We start from the raw sequence: 17,107 nt of genomic DNA, 5'->3' as shown, positions 1-17,107 counted from the left end.
TGAGCAAGAGTTTTTCTAACTTGCTCAAGAGACGACGGGATCGCTCCAACTTTAATTAATCTTGCCAAGCAAACCGAAGTCTCCATGGAGACCCAGGAAATATTCCCTCAGATGAATGGTTACGTATGTGGGTGGCCTTGTTTTATTCTCTCCTGCTGCGTCCACCATCTGATTCAGTTTTACCATTGTCCAGCCTCAAGGTTCGGCCCCTGCCCCCAACCACAAGTTAACATACTTTGCTCAGGGTCAGTTGTCTCTTCAACACACAAATCATGCACCTTTGCACCAGACCTTCACATTCCTCTTCACAAACAGACTCAAACAGTCCGGAATTCTGCTTTGAATAGAAATGACTAAAACTAGAAAGTTGTGCTGTTTGGAGTCCGGAATTCTGCTTTGAATAGAAATATGACTAAAAACTAGAAAGTTGTGCTGTTTGGATTCGAGTGAAAGCACTTGATGGCCAAGTTTAACTCTGTGTGTCTGTTTCTTGATTCTGATATCAAACAGATTAGTTTCCACCTCCCAAGGCCTTTCAAACAATGACAGAGAAAACAGACAAAGTTGTTTATATGTCTTGGAAAAACACACACACACACAAATAACATGAAGCAGCAAAGTTAAGTCATAAAACTATATTTATAAATAAAAAGACATTTTTCCTTGATAAAAGAGTAGTGTGAAAGACATGGTAAGATTTTTTTTCACTATACATTATCACGAGACAGACTGAAAAAGCTCTGGTTAACAGATGAAAATGCAGTTATCTAGTGTAAAAATGACTCTTGGAGCTGGATGCTCATGTTTAGCGTCGTAAAAATGAAACTAGTTGTGACCAACTACATATATAGGAAAACAAATGCATTTTTTTACAGTAAGAAGAACTGCGACTCTCTTGCACTACGTACATTTTCCGTTTCTTTCTCGAGTCAAGCAAACATGTAAGTCTGAACAAGGTTAACAGTTAGTGTTCATTACAGCTTTTTTTCTTGTTAGAGGTCAGCAAGTGGGAATTGGAAAAGAAAAATGGAAGGAGGGAAGAGGCTCTTCCGGGTTGATGCGGACAAAGGTGGAGGAGGACAGAGAATGTTAGGTAGAGAAGGCAGAGAAGGGAAGAGTGAAGAGAAGAACAAATGAAAAACATCCGTGTAGAAACACGCTGAGTCATCTTCCCCCGGCTGTCCGTTTCCATCATCTCACTCCCTCTCTTGGTCTTTTGTCCTCACACACTCTCTTCCTCACTGAGGAGCGGAAACTGAGAAAGGCGCTTTGGTTCCATTTGGAGTGAGGGAGTTTCTTCACTGAAGAAAGTATGGCCACTACTACTAAGAAGAAGAGCACAAGAGAGAGCGGGGACATGTTCTCTCGGCATACACAACAGGACTGCTTGCATCTAAGCTTTTAGGAATCAAGGCCTTGGAATACAGATTTAACAATCTTCACCCCTCCACTTCGGTCATGCTGCCCTTCGTCACATCACATCAACAAAGAACTCTCCTGCATTGCCCACCGCCAGGCGCAAGGACTGGCGTGATGCGGTCAGCTCAGGGGGGACAGACGCCAGCTCCCTGCCTGGTGGGGCGCCAGGCGCAGCTGTAGACATGTGAGCGGGCTGAGGGGGCAGGCCAGGGGGGCCGTAGACGAGGCCGGGCCCATAGGCTATTGAATGAGAGTGTGCACTACGGTGGCTAAGAGAGCTGCGGATGCTTCGCTCACTAGGGGGAGCCACTGAGCGCTCACTTGGAGCTCGGTGGCTCCTGACCTCAGATTCGCTGCCGCTGCCGCCAGATTTCCGCCCCTCATTCTTGCTGCAGTTAGAACCACTGCTTCCTGTGGAGAGAAGCAGACAGTGATAACTATCCATGTATGAAGCGCATTCACATTTTTACACACATCATTTAATAAATGTGAGAATCCAGCATGAGCCGTTCAGTCTCATCTGGGTGCCAGTGAAGTGAGGCGGGCCCAGCTGACCCAGATTGTGGGAGAGTCTGAGGAGAGCTGCAAGACTAGTGCAGACACGGTCATGGAGCATTCCCAGCCGTTCACCGGCCAAACACTTGGGCTATTACCAAAAGCAATTACAAGGTCTCAAATTACATTTAAGACCTATTAAAAAACATTATGAATACAATTTAAGACTTATTTCACATCCATGCTGACACAAAATGACTAAGCGCAAGAAGGAAAATCAGAGTCTCACAATTACTTCCAATCTATTCACATTTTTTGCACAGAATTGAAATGGCTTCCATCAAGAACTCAATGTGCTGTTGTTGAGCCAGAGCTTACTGATCGTAGATACAAATTATCAGGAAAAAAAACTAACTTACTACTTCTGGAAGTAGATTATTTTTATGAGGACACGCTATGTTAGCTGAGTGTACCGTGATCAAGCCTCACCAGGCAACATAGTTTAAATTGGTAGTTATTGGTTCCAGGTTGGTTTCATTTTGTAGTTTTGTTTAATTCAATACAAATATTTTCCACAGAACACAACTGAAAGGGATACTGGAGTTAATGGAACTGTAGAGAGCCATTTTAGTAATTTAGGTCTAAAGATTAGATGCATTGGGATAAACTGGATTCTAGCCTTGTTGTTTTACAGGTTGAAGTTTTCAGGATTCCTTTTACCAGTAACAACGTAAAAGGGAACTTTCTTGAAGGAATGATTGTTGCAATCAAGCAAGCTCACACACAGACACACAAACACACACATCCAAGGAGTGACAACAATTTAATCTGAATCCTATACAGGCTGGGTCCTAACACAAATAACTTACAGCATCGCTGAAGCTGTTAGGTTTAACCCTCCATCAAATCTGTGGTAGTGAGCAACAGCAGTACAGGATGTCGGGGGCGTGTGCACTCGGCAGGCTCAGTAAATATCTCTATTACCTGAGCAAACTGCTGCTAAACCCAAATGTCTGGTTTTCCATTTCTACACATTAAATACACTAAACACAACATAGTAAACAAGGGAGCTGTTAGAAGAAGGGTTTTTTTATATTCTTGACAGGGCTGGGCTATGTTCCTCCAAGACTTTGAGGTAAGCTAGTGTAAACAGGTGCTGGACCCATTTGTGTACGGAGAGCGCAGACATGAAACTGACTGACCCTCATCTGACTGACAAGACAGCAAACGAGAAATGAAAAACTAAACATACAAGGATTTTTTTGTACTTCAGCAGCACAAAATATTTCAAAAGTGACACCTCAGCCAAAGTCTATTTCTGTCCTCCCGAGTGTTTATGTTGTTGTTTGTTTCTGCGGTTCGATCCTGAACATAAATTCAGCTAGAGTTGACTTTGACACACATGGCTTACAAAGACAGAAAAAAAAAAGATTTATTGGGTTTGATAATTGCTTCTGTGTCCCCTGTCCAGCTTTACTTCTCCAACCCATTCTGAGTACACGTGGAGACGTTTACATACTCAGGTGCATCGTGTTGCCTTAAACTGACCAAGATTCTGGTGATAAATATCCAAACTACACTCACCGCTGTGCTGGCTTCCTGCGCTGCCAGCAGCTGGTCCACCATGGAAGGGCTGAGGCAGGTCATAAGGGTGAGGGATGGGGAACTGGTAGGGCAGGGCCATGGGCCAAGGAGCCGCCCCAGGGTGGGGCAGAGGGGGGAGGGTGTCCTGATCTGAGGCGCCACCGCTGGACCCATCATGGTCATGGAGGGACAGGTGGGTCATGTCTGACAACGAGAGTGGACGTTAAGTTTCAAATGAAAGGACCAGACATGCGCGCAACTGGCACAGCTAACTGAAGACGTCCCTGTCCACTTACTGCCACAGAGGTCTCCAAAAATATAGTAGCACTGTTCCGAGAAAGTGATCTTGTTGACTGTGTGTCGAATGTAGCCAGCCTTCAGCAGGTTGCTGGCATATTTTCGGGCTTCTCTTCGGTCTGAGAACCCTTCCACATGATGGAAGAGCCAGTCCACCACATCAGAACCTAAGGAACATTTTAAGAGCAAAGAGATAACGTCAAGTTTTACAAATGGCTAGCGCTGTACCATGACGTGTAACTCGATACCTACCAATAAATGCGTTCGCAATGGTGATCTTGAGCCACATCCTGTCTCGCACCTCCAGACCGGACTCTGGGCAGGCCATGGCCTTAGCAACTGTTGCCATGTCGCTGTGGATGGAGAGGTGGAAGTCGTCGAAGCCTGGGAGAGATCAGCGGCAAACATCAAAACAGGGGCGGGGCCATATTTTACTGTTACCATTAAAATCAATTCAAGAGACAAAGAAATGATTCTCATACAAACTAAGATGTCTTGTGTTTTGTTTCCTACACTTCTGAGGTCATGGTCTGTGTTAGAATTCGCCTAAAACAATATTTGATTTCCTGTGGTCTGAACTCGAATGTGACCCGGCTCTGCCTTGATCACAAATTAGACTGGCTTAAACTAGTTTTGTTTAACTTGGACTAGAAGCTCTGTGGCCTTGACAAAACTTTCAAGCTGTTCAAGGGCTTCAGGAAGATGAACAGGATTCAAACATCCTCCCTTAAACACCGTTACGCATCTTTACTTATAATTGTCAATTTGACCTGAACCCGATTCACGTATTTAGGTCAGTAATTTCACTAGAAATGGCTGTAAACATCTTCTGCATGGGAAAATGTTGTCATTACAGTATATAACAGCTTGTAATTTGGTAAACACATTTTTTCACATTCAATAAAAGTAAATTAACGCAGTTGTTTTTTCTTACCAATCCACATTAAACAAGTGACACTCAGTGGAAATGAACGTTTGTGTAAGTACAGGCTTGGCATTGTTATCTGTTTAACTTTACCGATTGATCAGGCGAACACAAAATGTCTGAGCTGCCTTTTTTTTTTTTTACTCTCGCTCTATTTGACTTTACTACAGTTGCACTAAAAATGACGTCAATACAATATATTCTTCAAAACCTTTTGAAACTGAGCCAAAAATGTTGGCTGCACCAGTTCTGATGACTGATTAAGATAAAAGCTGTCTTTGCTCACATGTTTCTGCTGAGATAGAAGCATCTGAACAACATCAATTTGGTCAAGAATGAACAGCGAAGGTTCTTCTGCAGGATATAATACACGCTCCTGCTTAAGATTACAGGGAGGATGAGAGCTGTGAGTTATGGCTCCACTTTGACAAGTGTTACTGAGCAGATGGGAGCTGGCTGTGAGGCTGAACTAAGTTAAAAACTGGAGCAGAGACTCGTCGCTGGAATGTAGCGCGAGGGCAGGGCAACTCTCAACGCCAAGATTTACTAACCCGTCTGAGGAGGATACTGATATTACTGCATTTTTGCACGTTAGGGGGTTTTGGGAGGGGGGGGGGGGGGTTCCAAAGTAGTATGAGAGCTGGAGGGCTTTGTCTCACATGCAGTAACAAGCAGGTTGTACTCAAATATAAACTGTAAAACGTGAATGCACGCCGGCATGTATGGCCACTTACGTTCAGTTTCGGGGATGGAGCTGCTGATGGAGGAGCTAGTGGACGTGACGGTGCTCATGGAGGGGCTCATACCATACGGGGGATAGACCCCGGTCATAGCTGCGGTGTGAGACACCCATGCTGCTGGGTCGATGGGCCGGATAGGCTCACCTGTACGATGAGATGTAGAGCTCATTAAAAATACAACAGAGAAAATAAATAAATAAAATGGAAGGTTCTGTTTATGGGTAATGGGGTATTCGTTTTATTCACATTAAAATTGAAAATAGGTAAAATAAATAAAATTTTAAAAACCCTCACTCCTGGGTAGAGCAAAACAGCTGCGTGGGTTGGGGTCCCAGCACTTGGCCACAGTCAGAGTTATAGGTCTGGTAATAAACAAAGTTTACACATGGAAGGTTAATAATGACCTAAAACTCAGAGAATGTCTCAGTTTCAACTTTACAAGCATTCTGCTGTGTCTTGATTTGTTGCCTGTGTGTGTGTTTTATGGAAGAATATTTCTATTTATTGCCGTGAAACAAGATTAGTTTGTTGGTGTGCTTTTTTATACCCCGGCTTGTGGACGATGTCCCTCAGTACTCGAACCGCATCATCATTGCTCATGTTCTCAAAGTTGATGTCGTTCACCTGCACAGACAAAAAACAAAATTGTGTTGCAGTCAAAATATGCAGGGGACCATTGTTTTGACAAAAAAGAATTTCATTTCATTTTTTTTCCTTGTATTTTGTTTGTGTCACTGTTCACTTGCTATACATGAACGTGTTTGTATAGTTTCTATGTTCCACCCTGAAACTAATGAGTAAAATACTGACCTTTCAATTTTTACCCAAAAATGGTTGTTCATTAAAATGCTTTTGGTAAGTTATTTCAGTTTAATATTTATTCTTTGGTTTTATTATATTCACAAAAACAAAGAAAGCTTTTATGTCTATTGGACATGCACCTGATCCAGAAAATGGATTTTCACAGTTAAAATTCAAATTGGTAAATTGACAATAATTAAAAGAGTAAATTAAGAGAGAGTGTTACGTTGACAAATGAAAATATAAAGTTCATAGCACCATAACAGTTTAACTTGATGTCAAAAATTCTAAATTAAGTCTTAAAACCAGACAGCTCCTTTTAGCTCTGCATCTACATGCACGCACGCACCCACACGCAGCAAGTCTAAGAAATACTTCAACACGCAGTCTTCTATCCTCTGTGTGTCTTTTGCTCTCTCTTTCCTGCTACAACACAGACACACACCTGCAAAAGCATGTCCCCAGGCTCTATGCGTCCGTCTGCCGCCACAGCTCCTCCCTTCATGATAGAGCCGATGTAGATTCCTCCATCTCCCCTCTCATTACTCTGGCCCACAATGCTGATGCCCAAGAAGTTATATTTTTCTGTCACAGGGAGAGGGAACAGTGAGTATGAAAGAGAAAAAAAAAAAAAAAAAGCGTGTAAAGATCCGTTATGGCCTACACTGAAGTGCAGTCATTCAGTTTAAATATATTTTCTGGTGGATATTTATTGAGTGGCTCAGTAGGGTGAAGCCTCTGTTACTCCCCTAATGAAACTGAGAGTGAAGTATCGACTCACCCATGTTGAGAGTGACAGTGATGATGTTGAGAGACATGGTGGAGTCGGTGATGCTGCTGAAGGATGAGGACTGCACATGAGAACAATGACAGGTGTGAAAACAGCGAAAATACAATGAAAAGTCGCTAACTGGGATTTACAAGTAAAGATTCCTTTATGTGCAAGTGGGCGGGGTCTTACCCGGTCCATATTGGAGGCCTTGGGTTTCCGCCGGCGACGTCGATGGCGTCTCATTAAACGAGAGGAGCTCTGTTCAGTGGAGCTACTAAACCTGAGGGGGAATAACACACACACACACACACACACACACACACACACACACACACACACACACACACACGTTTTACTACAATGAGTTAAATATCTGCAAGATGATTATCTCTGTAGAGAAATTCGAAAATGTATATGCTTGGAAGAAAATATGACCAGGCTCACAAATTCTCATGATTAGGCCTGTCACAATAACACATTTAGTTGGATGATAAATGTCTCAAACATTTCTGCAATAAACATCTTTTTTTTTAATCAATTTAAAAGCATCATGTGATTCTGATATAATCATAATAGTATAATAATACATGTACAAACTTTCAAGGAGTGATAAGATGAACCACAGTTGATTCTTGTGTGGAAAAAACACTAGTTGATCCAGTCGTTATTGTGACGGTTCTGGTCATGATCAGATCATCAGGACAGTAGCCATTTATCCTCAACATCCACTGTTACCTATTTAACAAGAAACTTTAAGCGTCTCTTCCATAATGAAACGGATGCTTGCCAAAAGTTAACCCGTATTGACTGTTTCTATCACAGCATTTCCTTCATTTTGAAGCTGGAACCTTACACATGTGGAGTTGACACTAGTGTTCCATTTGGCTGAAGCTGAAGCAAAAAAAAAAAAAGGGAGGATGAAAACAGGAAAAGCATTCTAATAAATGCCTGAAGACTGAGAGCAGTGGTGGCTCACACATTTCTACGACTCCTAGAGGGGAACCAAGGGGGTTGCCACAAAAACCACCAGACAGTTAGTCTGTACTAATCTCTGCCAAACAGAGACAGTAATTCCAGATGCATTCCTCAGGCAAATGCCTTTTCTCATTTGGGAATTGACCTATGAGTAAGCCTTATGGCTAAAGTGAGGCGTCTGACCTGCTAGTTGCGTCATCATCCTCTGAATCAAAGCAGGAAGTGGATTCCAGCTCGCTGCTCATGAAGGACGAGCAGCTGTCATACTCAGCCGCGCCGCGTCCCACTGCCCGCGATGAATAGCCGTTCTGCCTTCCCCCTGCAGCAGACATCATCAAGAATCAGACACACACACAGTAAGACTGACTGACAGTAAGACTGTATCCACAAACTAGAAATTACAAAGTAAAAGCACACATTTGCATTAAAACGCATCTTTTTATTTTTCCTCATCCATCCATCATCCATTTTCTTCCACTCCTGTTCAGGGTCGCGGGGGGGGGGGGGGGGGGGGGGCGTGGAGCCTATCCCAGCCGCTGGGATAGGCCCTGGACAGCTCAGACAACCATTCACACTCACAGCCACACCTACGGTCAATTTAGAGTATCAATCAGCCTCATCCCCTCTTGATGTCTTTGGACTGTGGGGGGAAGCTGGAGTACCAGAGAGAACCCACACAGGAACAGGGAGAACATGGAGACTCCACACAGAAAGATCCTGGGCCCGAGTATTTTTCCTCATGTTAACCTGAATTTGATTTTCTATGTCCAATCTTTTATATTAAATCTAAATTGAATCAAATCAAATCATGCCAGTTCCTCATTGATCAGTAATGATCTAATAACTATATGGTAATACAGATTGCAGCATCACAATTCCACTAAGTCCAAGCACATTTTGTACAAAACATCTACATGACTATGCAGTAAGCACCCACAGTGAAAACTGTTCTGTGCATTCAAAACAATCTTATACACTTGTATCTTTGCAGGGTGCCAGACCCCCCCCCCCCAAAAAAGCCCCCGCAGACAATTTAACAGTCAAAAATGTTGAATTTCTGGAAGATTTAATCAACGCTCTAGATCAGGACACAGACGCCAAAGCTGAAGCTCAATGTTTCGGCCTGCAAGAGCACACTCTTGACAGGGCCTTGCAGGCCGAAACGCTGTGCGCTCTGTTATGCATCTACAAAAATAGAGATTGTTCACAGCAGCAGAGAGAAGTTCTGCATCCCTGCTTAACCAAATCAGACTCCAGACACTCGCTGCACTGAGGCAACGATATTCACTTATGGAAAGTGCTCCTTCATTAGTTGTGAAAATGATGGAATATTACAGCTCAGTAAAAAAATGCCATGTAAGCCAACCCAGCCTCCTGACCGTGATCATTGGTGTGTTTCCGCCGTGGCCTCTCCCTCTCTCTTCTTTGCGACACCATGGAGCCAGTCTCTGTGTCGTTGTCCAAACTGTCCCGCCCACTTGCCGCTTTCCCACTGCAGACAGAGACATGAGTTTAAAACCAACAATTTGCTGTAATTAATTGAGAAAACCCAATTTTCTTAGTCATCAACTCATTTAAAAGTCATTAAAAAAAACAACTTGAATGCTACATCTGTTCATCACAGTAGAAACTGTAATGGGCTGGACTGTGACAAAGATGCAGCTGTTTTTGGGGGGTTGGCTGACTTATTTCAGTTTTATCCTTTTAATTACAATCAAGTGTCTCCTAAAGACTTCACGACTTGATTTGAACCATACTGCTGTTACACCTGTGCAAGCTGGCAATGACTATATATTTTTTTAATTTAGAAAAAAACTAAATCTGAAGAACTAAATAAGTAATAGAAAAGAGGCATCTAATTACAGTGCTCTACATTACATGAATAACTCTGATCTTAAGGTTGAAGACAACTTAGTGATTCTTCAAATAAGAGAGAAAAGAGATTTTTCCTTTAAGAAAATAGGGGATGCATCTAGCACATCCACAAACATTAATCAAAAGTTAATCTCCCACTGGATTAATTCATACACGGATGATATTCTCTGAATGTACTGACTGGTAAGAGGGTGGTCGAGAGTCTCCAATACCCCCGGTCCTCTCCAAGGGGGGTGCAGGCTCCAAATCTGCCACCGATCCTGCATCTGTGTGGGCTCCATCTCCAGAGACCAACTGTTAACAGGCAAAGAGAGTCAGGGTCCATCAGGGGGGGAGAGAATGAGTGGGCAGCAAAGCCACGTCAGAGCACAGCTGTGTTTACACTACACCATATTCAAGAGCTGTGCGATGCATTGTTTCATTGTCACTTGTGTGACAGAATGAGGAAACCAAAAAAGGCTTGCCAGTTTATAGCGATAGGGAAAGAGGAGCTGGTATTCGGAGCTGCAGCGTATAATTAAATTTGAAATGTATGTTCTGATAGTTTCCTTCTGAAAAGGCTGAGCTTCCAAGCAGATGATTCAAAGAGCTGTGAAAGACAGATTCTACCAGGACTTGAGGTTTGTCTACCTGACAACATACGATGACTTACTTAAGTGTGGGGAAAGAATGAAACGCAACGGACGATGACTGTGTTTTCAGTGGAGATGATCACTGGCAAGTGTTAGCATCTGTATTCATTTCCAACACATACCAGTGAGCATTAGTCCTGCGTGCTCCAGAGTCTCTTTTTTCATTCTGCCATGGACTGATATATATGCCATTCATCTCTGCAGCTGCAGCATCCTGGACGATGTCCAGATTAAGAATAAAGCATGTGCTTGCATGATTTGCATGCAAAAACATGCTTAAAGCAACACAAGATCAGAGTGACACTTAAAAGCCTAGTAGCGCTTGTCTTGACTAATAGCATTCAAATAAACTTATACAAGTATGCGGCATCTGTTAGAAGAATACAGTCAATTTGAGCTGTGCCAAGAATCTTGACATTCACTTTTGCAGCACATCCAGAGCAGCATTTCATGTTGAAATAACTACATCCATCAACTTGAAGAAGTCGCCAACTTTTTGAGAAATGCTCTTATTCACAATCCTCCCCAGAGCCAGACAAGAGTTTAGTTCTTATTTCATAATAACGGTTGTGCACAATCCTGGTTATATTAATGCAGGCAACAACCACTTTGGAGAAAAGAGTATTAGATGACTTTTGACTGAGGTATGCTCACACCTCCCACCCACTACCAGCTGGATCTCAGGTCACTACTGCACACTCAGAGGAGAGCAGGGTAGCCAGGTCCTTGCCTGGTTCTGGAGAAGATGGACAAAAAACACATTTCCCAAAAATGGTGGCAAGCTTCTTTCATCAGATGTTGTTTCTTCTGTTTGTAGGTTTCCTTCTTGTCATACCCACAAGGTGTTATTTTAATCAATAGTAATTTAGTTAATAGCTTGCTAAAGCCAACGGTAATGTGTTGAGTTTTTTCCTACAAGAAAGCCAAATGTCTACTAGAATGTGCAGTGAAAAAAAGAGAGACTAACTCCAACCGATTGAGAAGCTAGAACAACCAATGTAGCATTTTTGAGAAAAACAAAAGTTGTCAAAACAATTTCAGTCATTAAGCTAATAAATCAGGTTTCAAATCAACCATACTAGAGCAGGGATGGTTTACAGCTAGTTTTGCACCACATGTGCACAGTGATAAAACATACTGCAATAACGGGTAGAAAGATGATCAAATGAATGACATAGATACATTGTTTGTTGTGATCATGACTTCTAACACATTTTTAGGGTGTAGAGAAGGGAGACTTAAATTTGATATACAGGGGGACACCTGATGTGTACGAAGATAAGGTAGTAAAAAAATCTGGTAAGCCAGAATGTGGATGTCAGCTGACTGTAAAATACAACAGGCCAGAGGGTGTTGGCTTGCTGTGATGTGGAGATAGCAAGTCAGGCCCTGCTGGGACCCCAGAGAGCAATCAACCAGCTCAGTGAAACAACACATCTGACAGTGGAACAGGAATATTTTAGGTGGAACATTTCAATAACAAACATATTCATCCAAAAACACGCACATAACGAGAGAGGGAGACATCAGGACGAGTATGCTGGATTACACAGTCAAAGATGCAAGGATACCACTGTGTTGATGACTGTCAAATGAAACCTATAATCATGACCACAGCACACAGAATTAACCAGATGCTTAAGTTTTTTCCCATCAAGATACAGGACACTCTCAACTTTATCCTCTCCTCCCTGAAAGATTCAATCTTCTTGTTACATGACATGCAGAGAGGCTCTTTGTTATGAGGTATTTTCCGCCTATCCTGTGATTTCACTTGCTCTTAATCCAATTCCAATGTCAAGAGAGGAAGGGAGGCTGTGCACCGGCACCAGATGTCTCTTATTTAGTGGAGAGTAGACAGGAGAATTACTGCTCACAGCCTTAAGTGACATACTTCATGCAAGCACATCTATTAATGTGCTGCGTGTGTTGACTAGCATGTGTGAGAACTTGTATGATGAAGCTCATTACTTTCAAAATACACTGCAAGGAGAACAGAAGGGCTGTTTGCGCATTACTCTGAGGATCATTATGTGATAATGATGTTATCATGCAAACACATCGGGCCTCTCCCAAGAGATGGGGTATGGTTGTGGTCACCGGCTGACAGATGGGAATGATTAGCTTTCTTCTCATATGTAAACAGGAGGACGATGTCTGGAGAACCAGATACTGCCCTTTCACACATGTAGCAGACAACTGCTGATTGTCCATACGGAGCACCTTCACATCGACGGGGAGGACTCGCTTCAGTTTAGGAGGCAGGACAAAAGGTACGCCACAGTCACGTAGCCTTTTTAATACTTCGCAGTGGGATTTCAGCTTTGACCCATACTGACAGACGTTCACCAAATGACCCACCTGTCCTACCTGCGAGAATGGGGTTCCTCTGGTTCTCCAGCGACATGGCAGAAATGTCATCAAAACACCCGCTTGTTCACTCTGGATTCTCTTGTCACAATTATCTCCTTTGGTCACACATGGCTCAATCACACACTACATGGACTTGGTACTCACTAGCTCGCATAGCAAAATCTGTTTTATACTGTAATGCTGCACCCAAATACTGCATTTTGCCTTTCAGGTACTCACAAATAGGTGTCTTGAACTTACTGAGACATAATCGTCAATCCTACATCACTTCTCTGTGACTCCTGCATACAGGAAGAGCCAGCCCCGTATATTTAGCTTGAAGGTACTGGCAACTGGCTACTGGCAAACAACCGCCACAAAGCAGCAACAAACATGTCCATTCACAACCACTAAAGTATATCAAACAGTCTAATCCACATTTTATTTTACAACCAGCTAACGCATTCAATTGAACCCACTTGCTTGTGCTTCTTCTCTGTACCGCCAAACTAGAACTGTTACAGTTCGTCTTTAGCCCACATCAAAGTGTTTATAGGTTCCTGAGCATATAGCTGGATAAATAATATGTGGATTACACCAAATGATGCTCTTGAGACTTTGTAGATGCATTCAGGAGTCACAAAGAAGTGATGCAGGAGGGAAACATCTCTTCAAGGGCTTGAAACCCCTAGGAGTACTCTGTGGGTCGATGTCATGTCTCAGCGGTTTGCACACACAGCTCTTCCAGACATTGTTTCTATGCAAGTTCAGGACTGCAGTATAAGTGAAAGCCACTAATGAACACACATGTTTACCTCACAAATACACAGACAAGCGGACAGCAACCGAAAAAGATACCAGCGTGTATTTATTTGTATTATTTTCACTCTCTTATTTGTTATTTGTATTTATAAACATACCCATGACACCACACGTCCATTAAAGCAGGGCAGCTTAGCGTTGTCGTCAGATATTTCCTCCTTTACCACCCTGTGAAGAGAACAAAGCTGAGTTTCAGTAAAGCTTTACCAACACAAAAGCACTCTAGGGGCAATAAAACATGAGGTTGCATTTAAAAGGCAATGGAGACGGGCAATATCTCCATCAACTGGGACAGACACTGACAAATGACCCGTTTTAATAGCGCACTTACTACACTGTTGTTACACACTGCCAGCCAGATATATTGCCTTTGGGAAATGTTGTGGCTGTGTTTGTTGCTAATGGCTCTTGCCAAATGTTCTTGGAGCTCCTTGGTGTTACTCACCGATATCAGCATTAAATAAACAGCTACTCTAAAATGTAATTACAGCAGAGACACAACATATCTAAGGAGAAGAAGGAAAAAGTCTGTATTTCTTGTTCAACCAAGAGTAGATTAGGCTAGAATAGAATAGGCCTTGTTCAAAACTCAGGGTTGGTCATCAAGTTAGACTCAATGGCCAAAAAACACAGAATCGAGGGGAAAAGCCAGCATAAATATAATTGTTGTGTGACCTCAGGTGCCATTAAAACTCAGATACAAACTCATTTTTACCATGTTCCACTCAAACTTTCAAGCAGTTTCTGTTAATCAATCACCACTATAGCTCCATGTCAAGAATCAGTTATCTGAATCAGTTTACAGTACTTTTCCATACGTACCAGGACTAATCAGACATGCATTCATCCAGACTCAGACGACTGGGGCTGTCAGGATTAGTACTTTTGGAGCAGAAACAGTGATGGTTAGCGAGACTCTCTTTGAGGGTCTTGATGAATAGGAGCACCAGTTTCTATTCTTGTCTGGGTGGTTACTATTAGCAACACTGTTTTGAGTGCAGGATTCAATAGTTTATTTACAGAGTATCCCTCCACTTTTCACAACATGAATAGCTGTGGGCCTCTTCAGTGCATGTCTATCCCACTTGCAAATGTGGACAAGTTGTTGCCCCACCCTAGTTTGAGTTTAGCCAAAATCAACCAAGGGAAACCTGGCTGAAGTGTTTAAAACCAAGATTGTCCACTTTGCTATACAGCAGAGAATGTCTGGAGGAACACCAAACTCTTCAGCCCTGTTTAAACACAAATGGACGTGCTCATAAATCTGCCAGTGTGATGAACAGGGCATTCCTGAGTCCAACTGCATTCCTCGGACTAATAGACAACAACAGCAGGGGCCTGCTTAAACTGACTGTTCACATTCTGACATTAGCCTGCTAGCACAAGCTCACACCACATCAGCCAGCTGCTGACGTTAATAAGTGACTGTCAGGGAGTCCTGTTAATGTGTCACCTGTAACAAATTAAAATGATATTTGGGACATTCTCTAGTGCTCCTGCAGCTGCCAAATACCAAACTTGGTCAGACAAAGTAAAGACACATGACGCCTCGGCTAGTCACACGAGCAATGTAAACAAACGGGACGGGGACGCTAAACAGACCGGCTAACGCCGCGAGCTCGTCGCTAGCAGCTAACAAAGGAACTGCAGTGTATGTAAGTTAGCTAGCACACGGCGGCAGGTAACGTTCCAGCCAGCTGGCTGCGGTAGTCCCCGAAACCTAGCTGGACCTACACAGGGCAGAGACAGGAACGACACTCAGAATGCATGTAAGCGCAATAACCATAATTAAAAAAAAAAAAAGTTACCCGAAATCATCGTCCATAGATTTGAAGAAGAATTTGTAATTTGGTTTCTTGAGGACATTTTTGAAGTCTGCCAGAGTGACTTTGTCCGCCGGCACAGACAGTTTCACCAGATATGGTGTCTCCTGGTCGTCGAGGTGGTAGATAATTTTGGTCTCCCCCATCTCGGACTGCGACTAATGCGAGGCAGGCAGGGTGCATCAAGCCGAGGGCCTGGCAGGCTCCCTCTCGGGCCCCCGGACTCCCCGTTGCGCTGGCGGCGGCTGTGCCGTGGTCCTCCCGGCTCTCCCTGGCTAACCGACTCGCTGCGTAGCGCTGGTTCTCTCCTCTACACCAGCTCGTTAAGGTTACGCCTGTCTTTCAATTGAAAAAAAAACGTCGCTCCTCCACAAAAACCTCTCACGCCGGCCGCAGACGGAGCCGTGTTCGTATCTGTGTGAGAAAAACTTCCAACTTGCATTGGAAAAACAGAAAATAGTTGTAAAAAGGCAGGAAATCTCAGACGAGTTGGTCGTCCCTTCTCGCTAGCTGCCAAGCTCGGTGGTTGACTGCACACGAAACTACAGTCCCAGCCTGTCTCGGTTCACGGAGGGACGCCCCCTACAGGAGAGGAGGAGAGCTGCAGCTTCTCTGTCAAAGTGATCACTGACGCTGCAGCGACCTTATTTTGGATTTGTACGACAATGTGTTAATAACAATATGTATCATACACACAACACTATCCATACAAGAGATGGGGTACACAAATAAAGTGGGAGTTCATAAATTACATTAATATTTTAAATGGATAATTCATAAACAATAGGCTGTATAACTTGATACAGGAGGCTATACTTGGGAGGAATTTTGCCAAAATTAAAATGATACAAAAAGTTTAGTGTTCATTGATAACTTGGTTCTTCTTATTCCCTTCAACACACAGATATGTGTCTTGATAAAGCTATTGTTTTATGAGTTTTCCTTCTTACAATGCTGGTAACATTCATCCAAATATTCTACAACACATTCAGATTATGTTTACAGTAAACAGAAAATTGTCAGAATGACAGGTTTTAAAAAGGACATTTTTGATAAATAATTTTAAAGAAAAGCTCTTTGATTTGATTATAAAAACCACATTAGTGATCAATCAACTAAACAACCAACCCAATATTAAAGAATTCACCTGTAAAAATGCCACTATGGATCCATCATTAAAGTGTCGATAACTCAACATCTGATGAGCTGCAGAAGACACAAACAAACCTTTTTGCAAAGAAGCAAGATTTAGTGACAACTTCTGTTACTAGTGTGGTTACATCAGCTTCTTATTTACAGTCAATGAGTATGACTCAGGGAGCAGCATGGCTCAGAGGTAGAGCGGCCGTCCAGCAACCGAAGGGTCGCTGGTTTCATCCTCACTTCCCCCTGTGACCATGTTGAAGTGTTGAGCAAAATACTGAGCCCCTAATTTCTCCTGATGGCCGTGCAACAGACTGGCCGCCCGTCCAGGGTGAACCCTGCCTCTCACCCAGTGTCAGCTGGGATAGGCTCCAGCCCCCTCCCCACACAGCTGTATAGAAAATGGATGGATGGAGTATGACTCAGGGCTCGCAGCATCAAGCCGCTTCCAG

At 43.0% G+C, this 17,107-nt stretch overlaps 1 protein-coding gene across 1 annotated transcript; it reads right to left on the bottom strand.

Moving 5' to 3' along the window:
- Positions 1-636: 636 nt before the first annotated feature.
- On the bottom strand, positions 637-16,064 carry LOC147261396 (segment polarity protein dishevelled homolog DVL-3-like). The gene is made up of 15 exons (XM_086203380.1): positions 15,498-16,064; positions 13,788-13,857; positions 10,065-10,177; positions 9,388-9,500; positions 8,192-8,327; positions 7,223-7,313; positions 7,043-7,112; positions 6,707-6,846; positions 6,008-6,084; positions 5,755-5,822; positions 5,455-5,604; positions 4,048-4,179; positions 3,795-3,962; positions 3,499-3,702; positions 637-1,830 (listed from the first exon to the last, which is right to left on the bottom strand). Exons 1-15 carry the CDS (start codon positions 15,656-15,658, stop codon positions 1,472-1,474), a joined length of 2,052 nt encoding a protein of 683 aa, XP_086059506.1. The 5' UTR covers positions 15,659-16,064; the 3' UTR covers positions 637-1,471.
- Between the last annotated feature and the right edge of the window lie 1,043 nt (positions 16,065-17,107).

Source organism: Aulostomus chinensis, chromosome 5 (assembly GCF_037954235.1).
Source record: "Aulostomus chinensis isolate RoL2024-O1b breed Wild chromosome 5, RoL_Achi_v1.0, whole genome shotgun sequence".
In the NCBI taxonomy this organism is placed as follows: domain Eukaryota; kingdom Metazoa; phylum Chordata; class Actinopteri; order Syngnathiformes; family Aulostomidae; genus Aulostomus; species Aulostomus chinensis.
The sequence above is the reverse complement of the archived record's forward strand: the minus strand, read 5'-3'. Positions and strand labels throughout refer to the sequence as shown.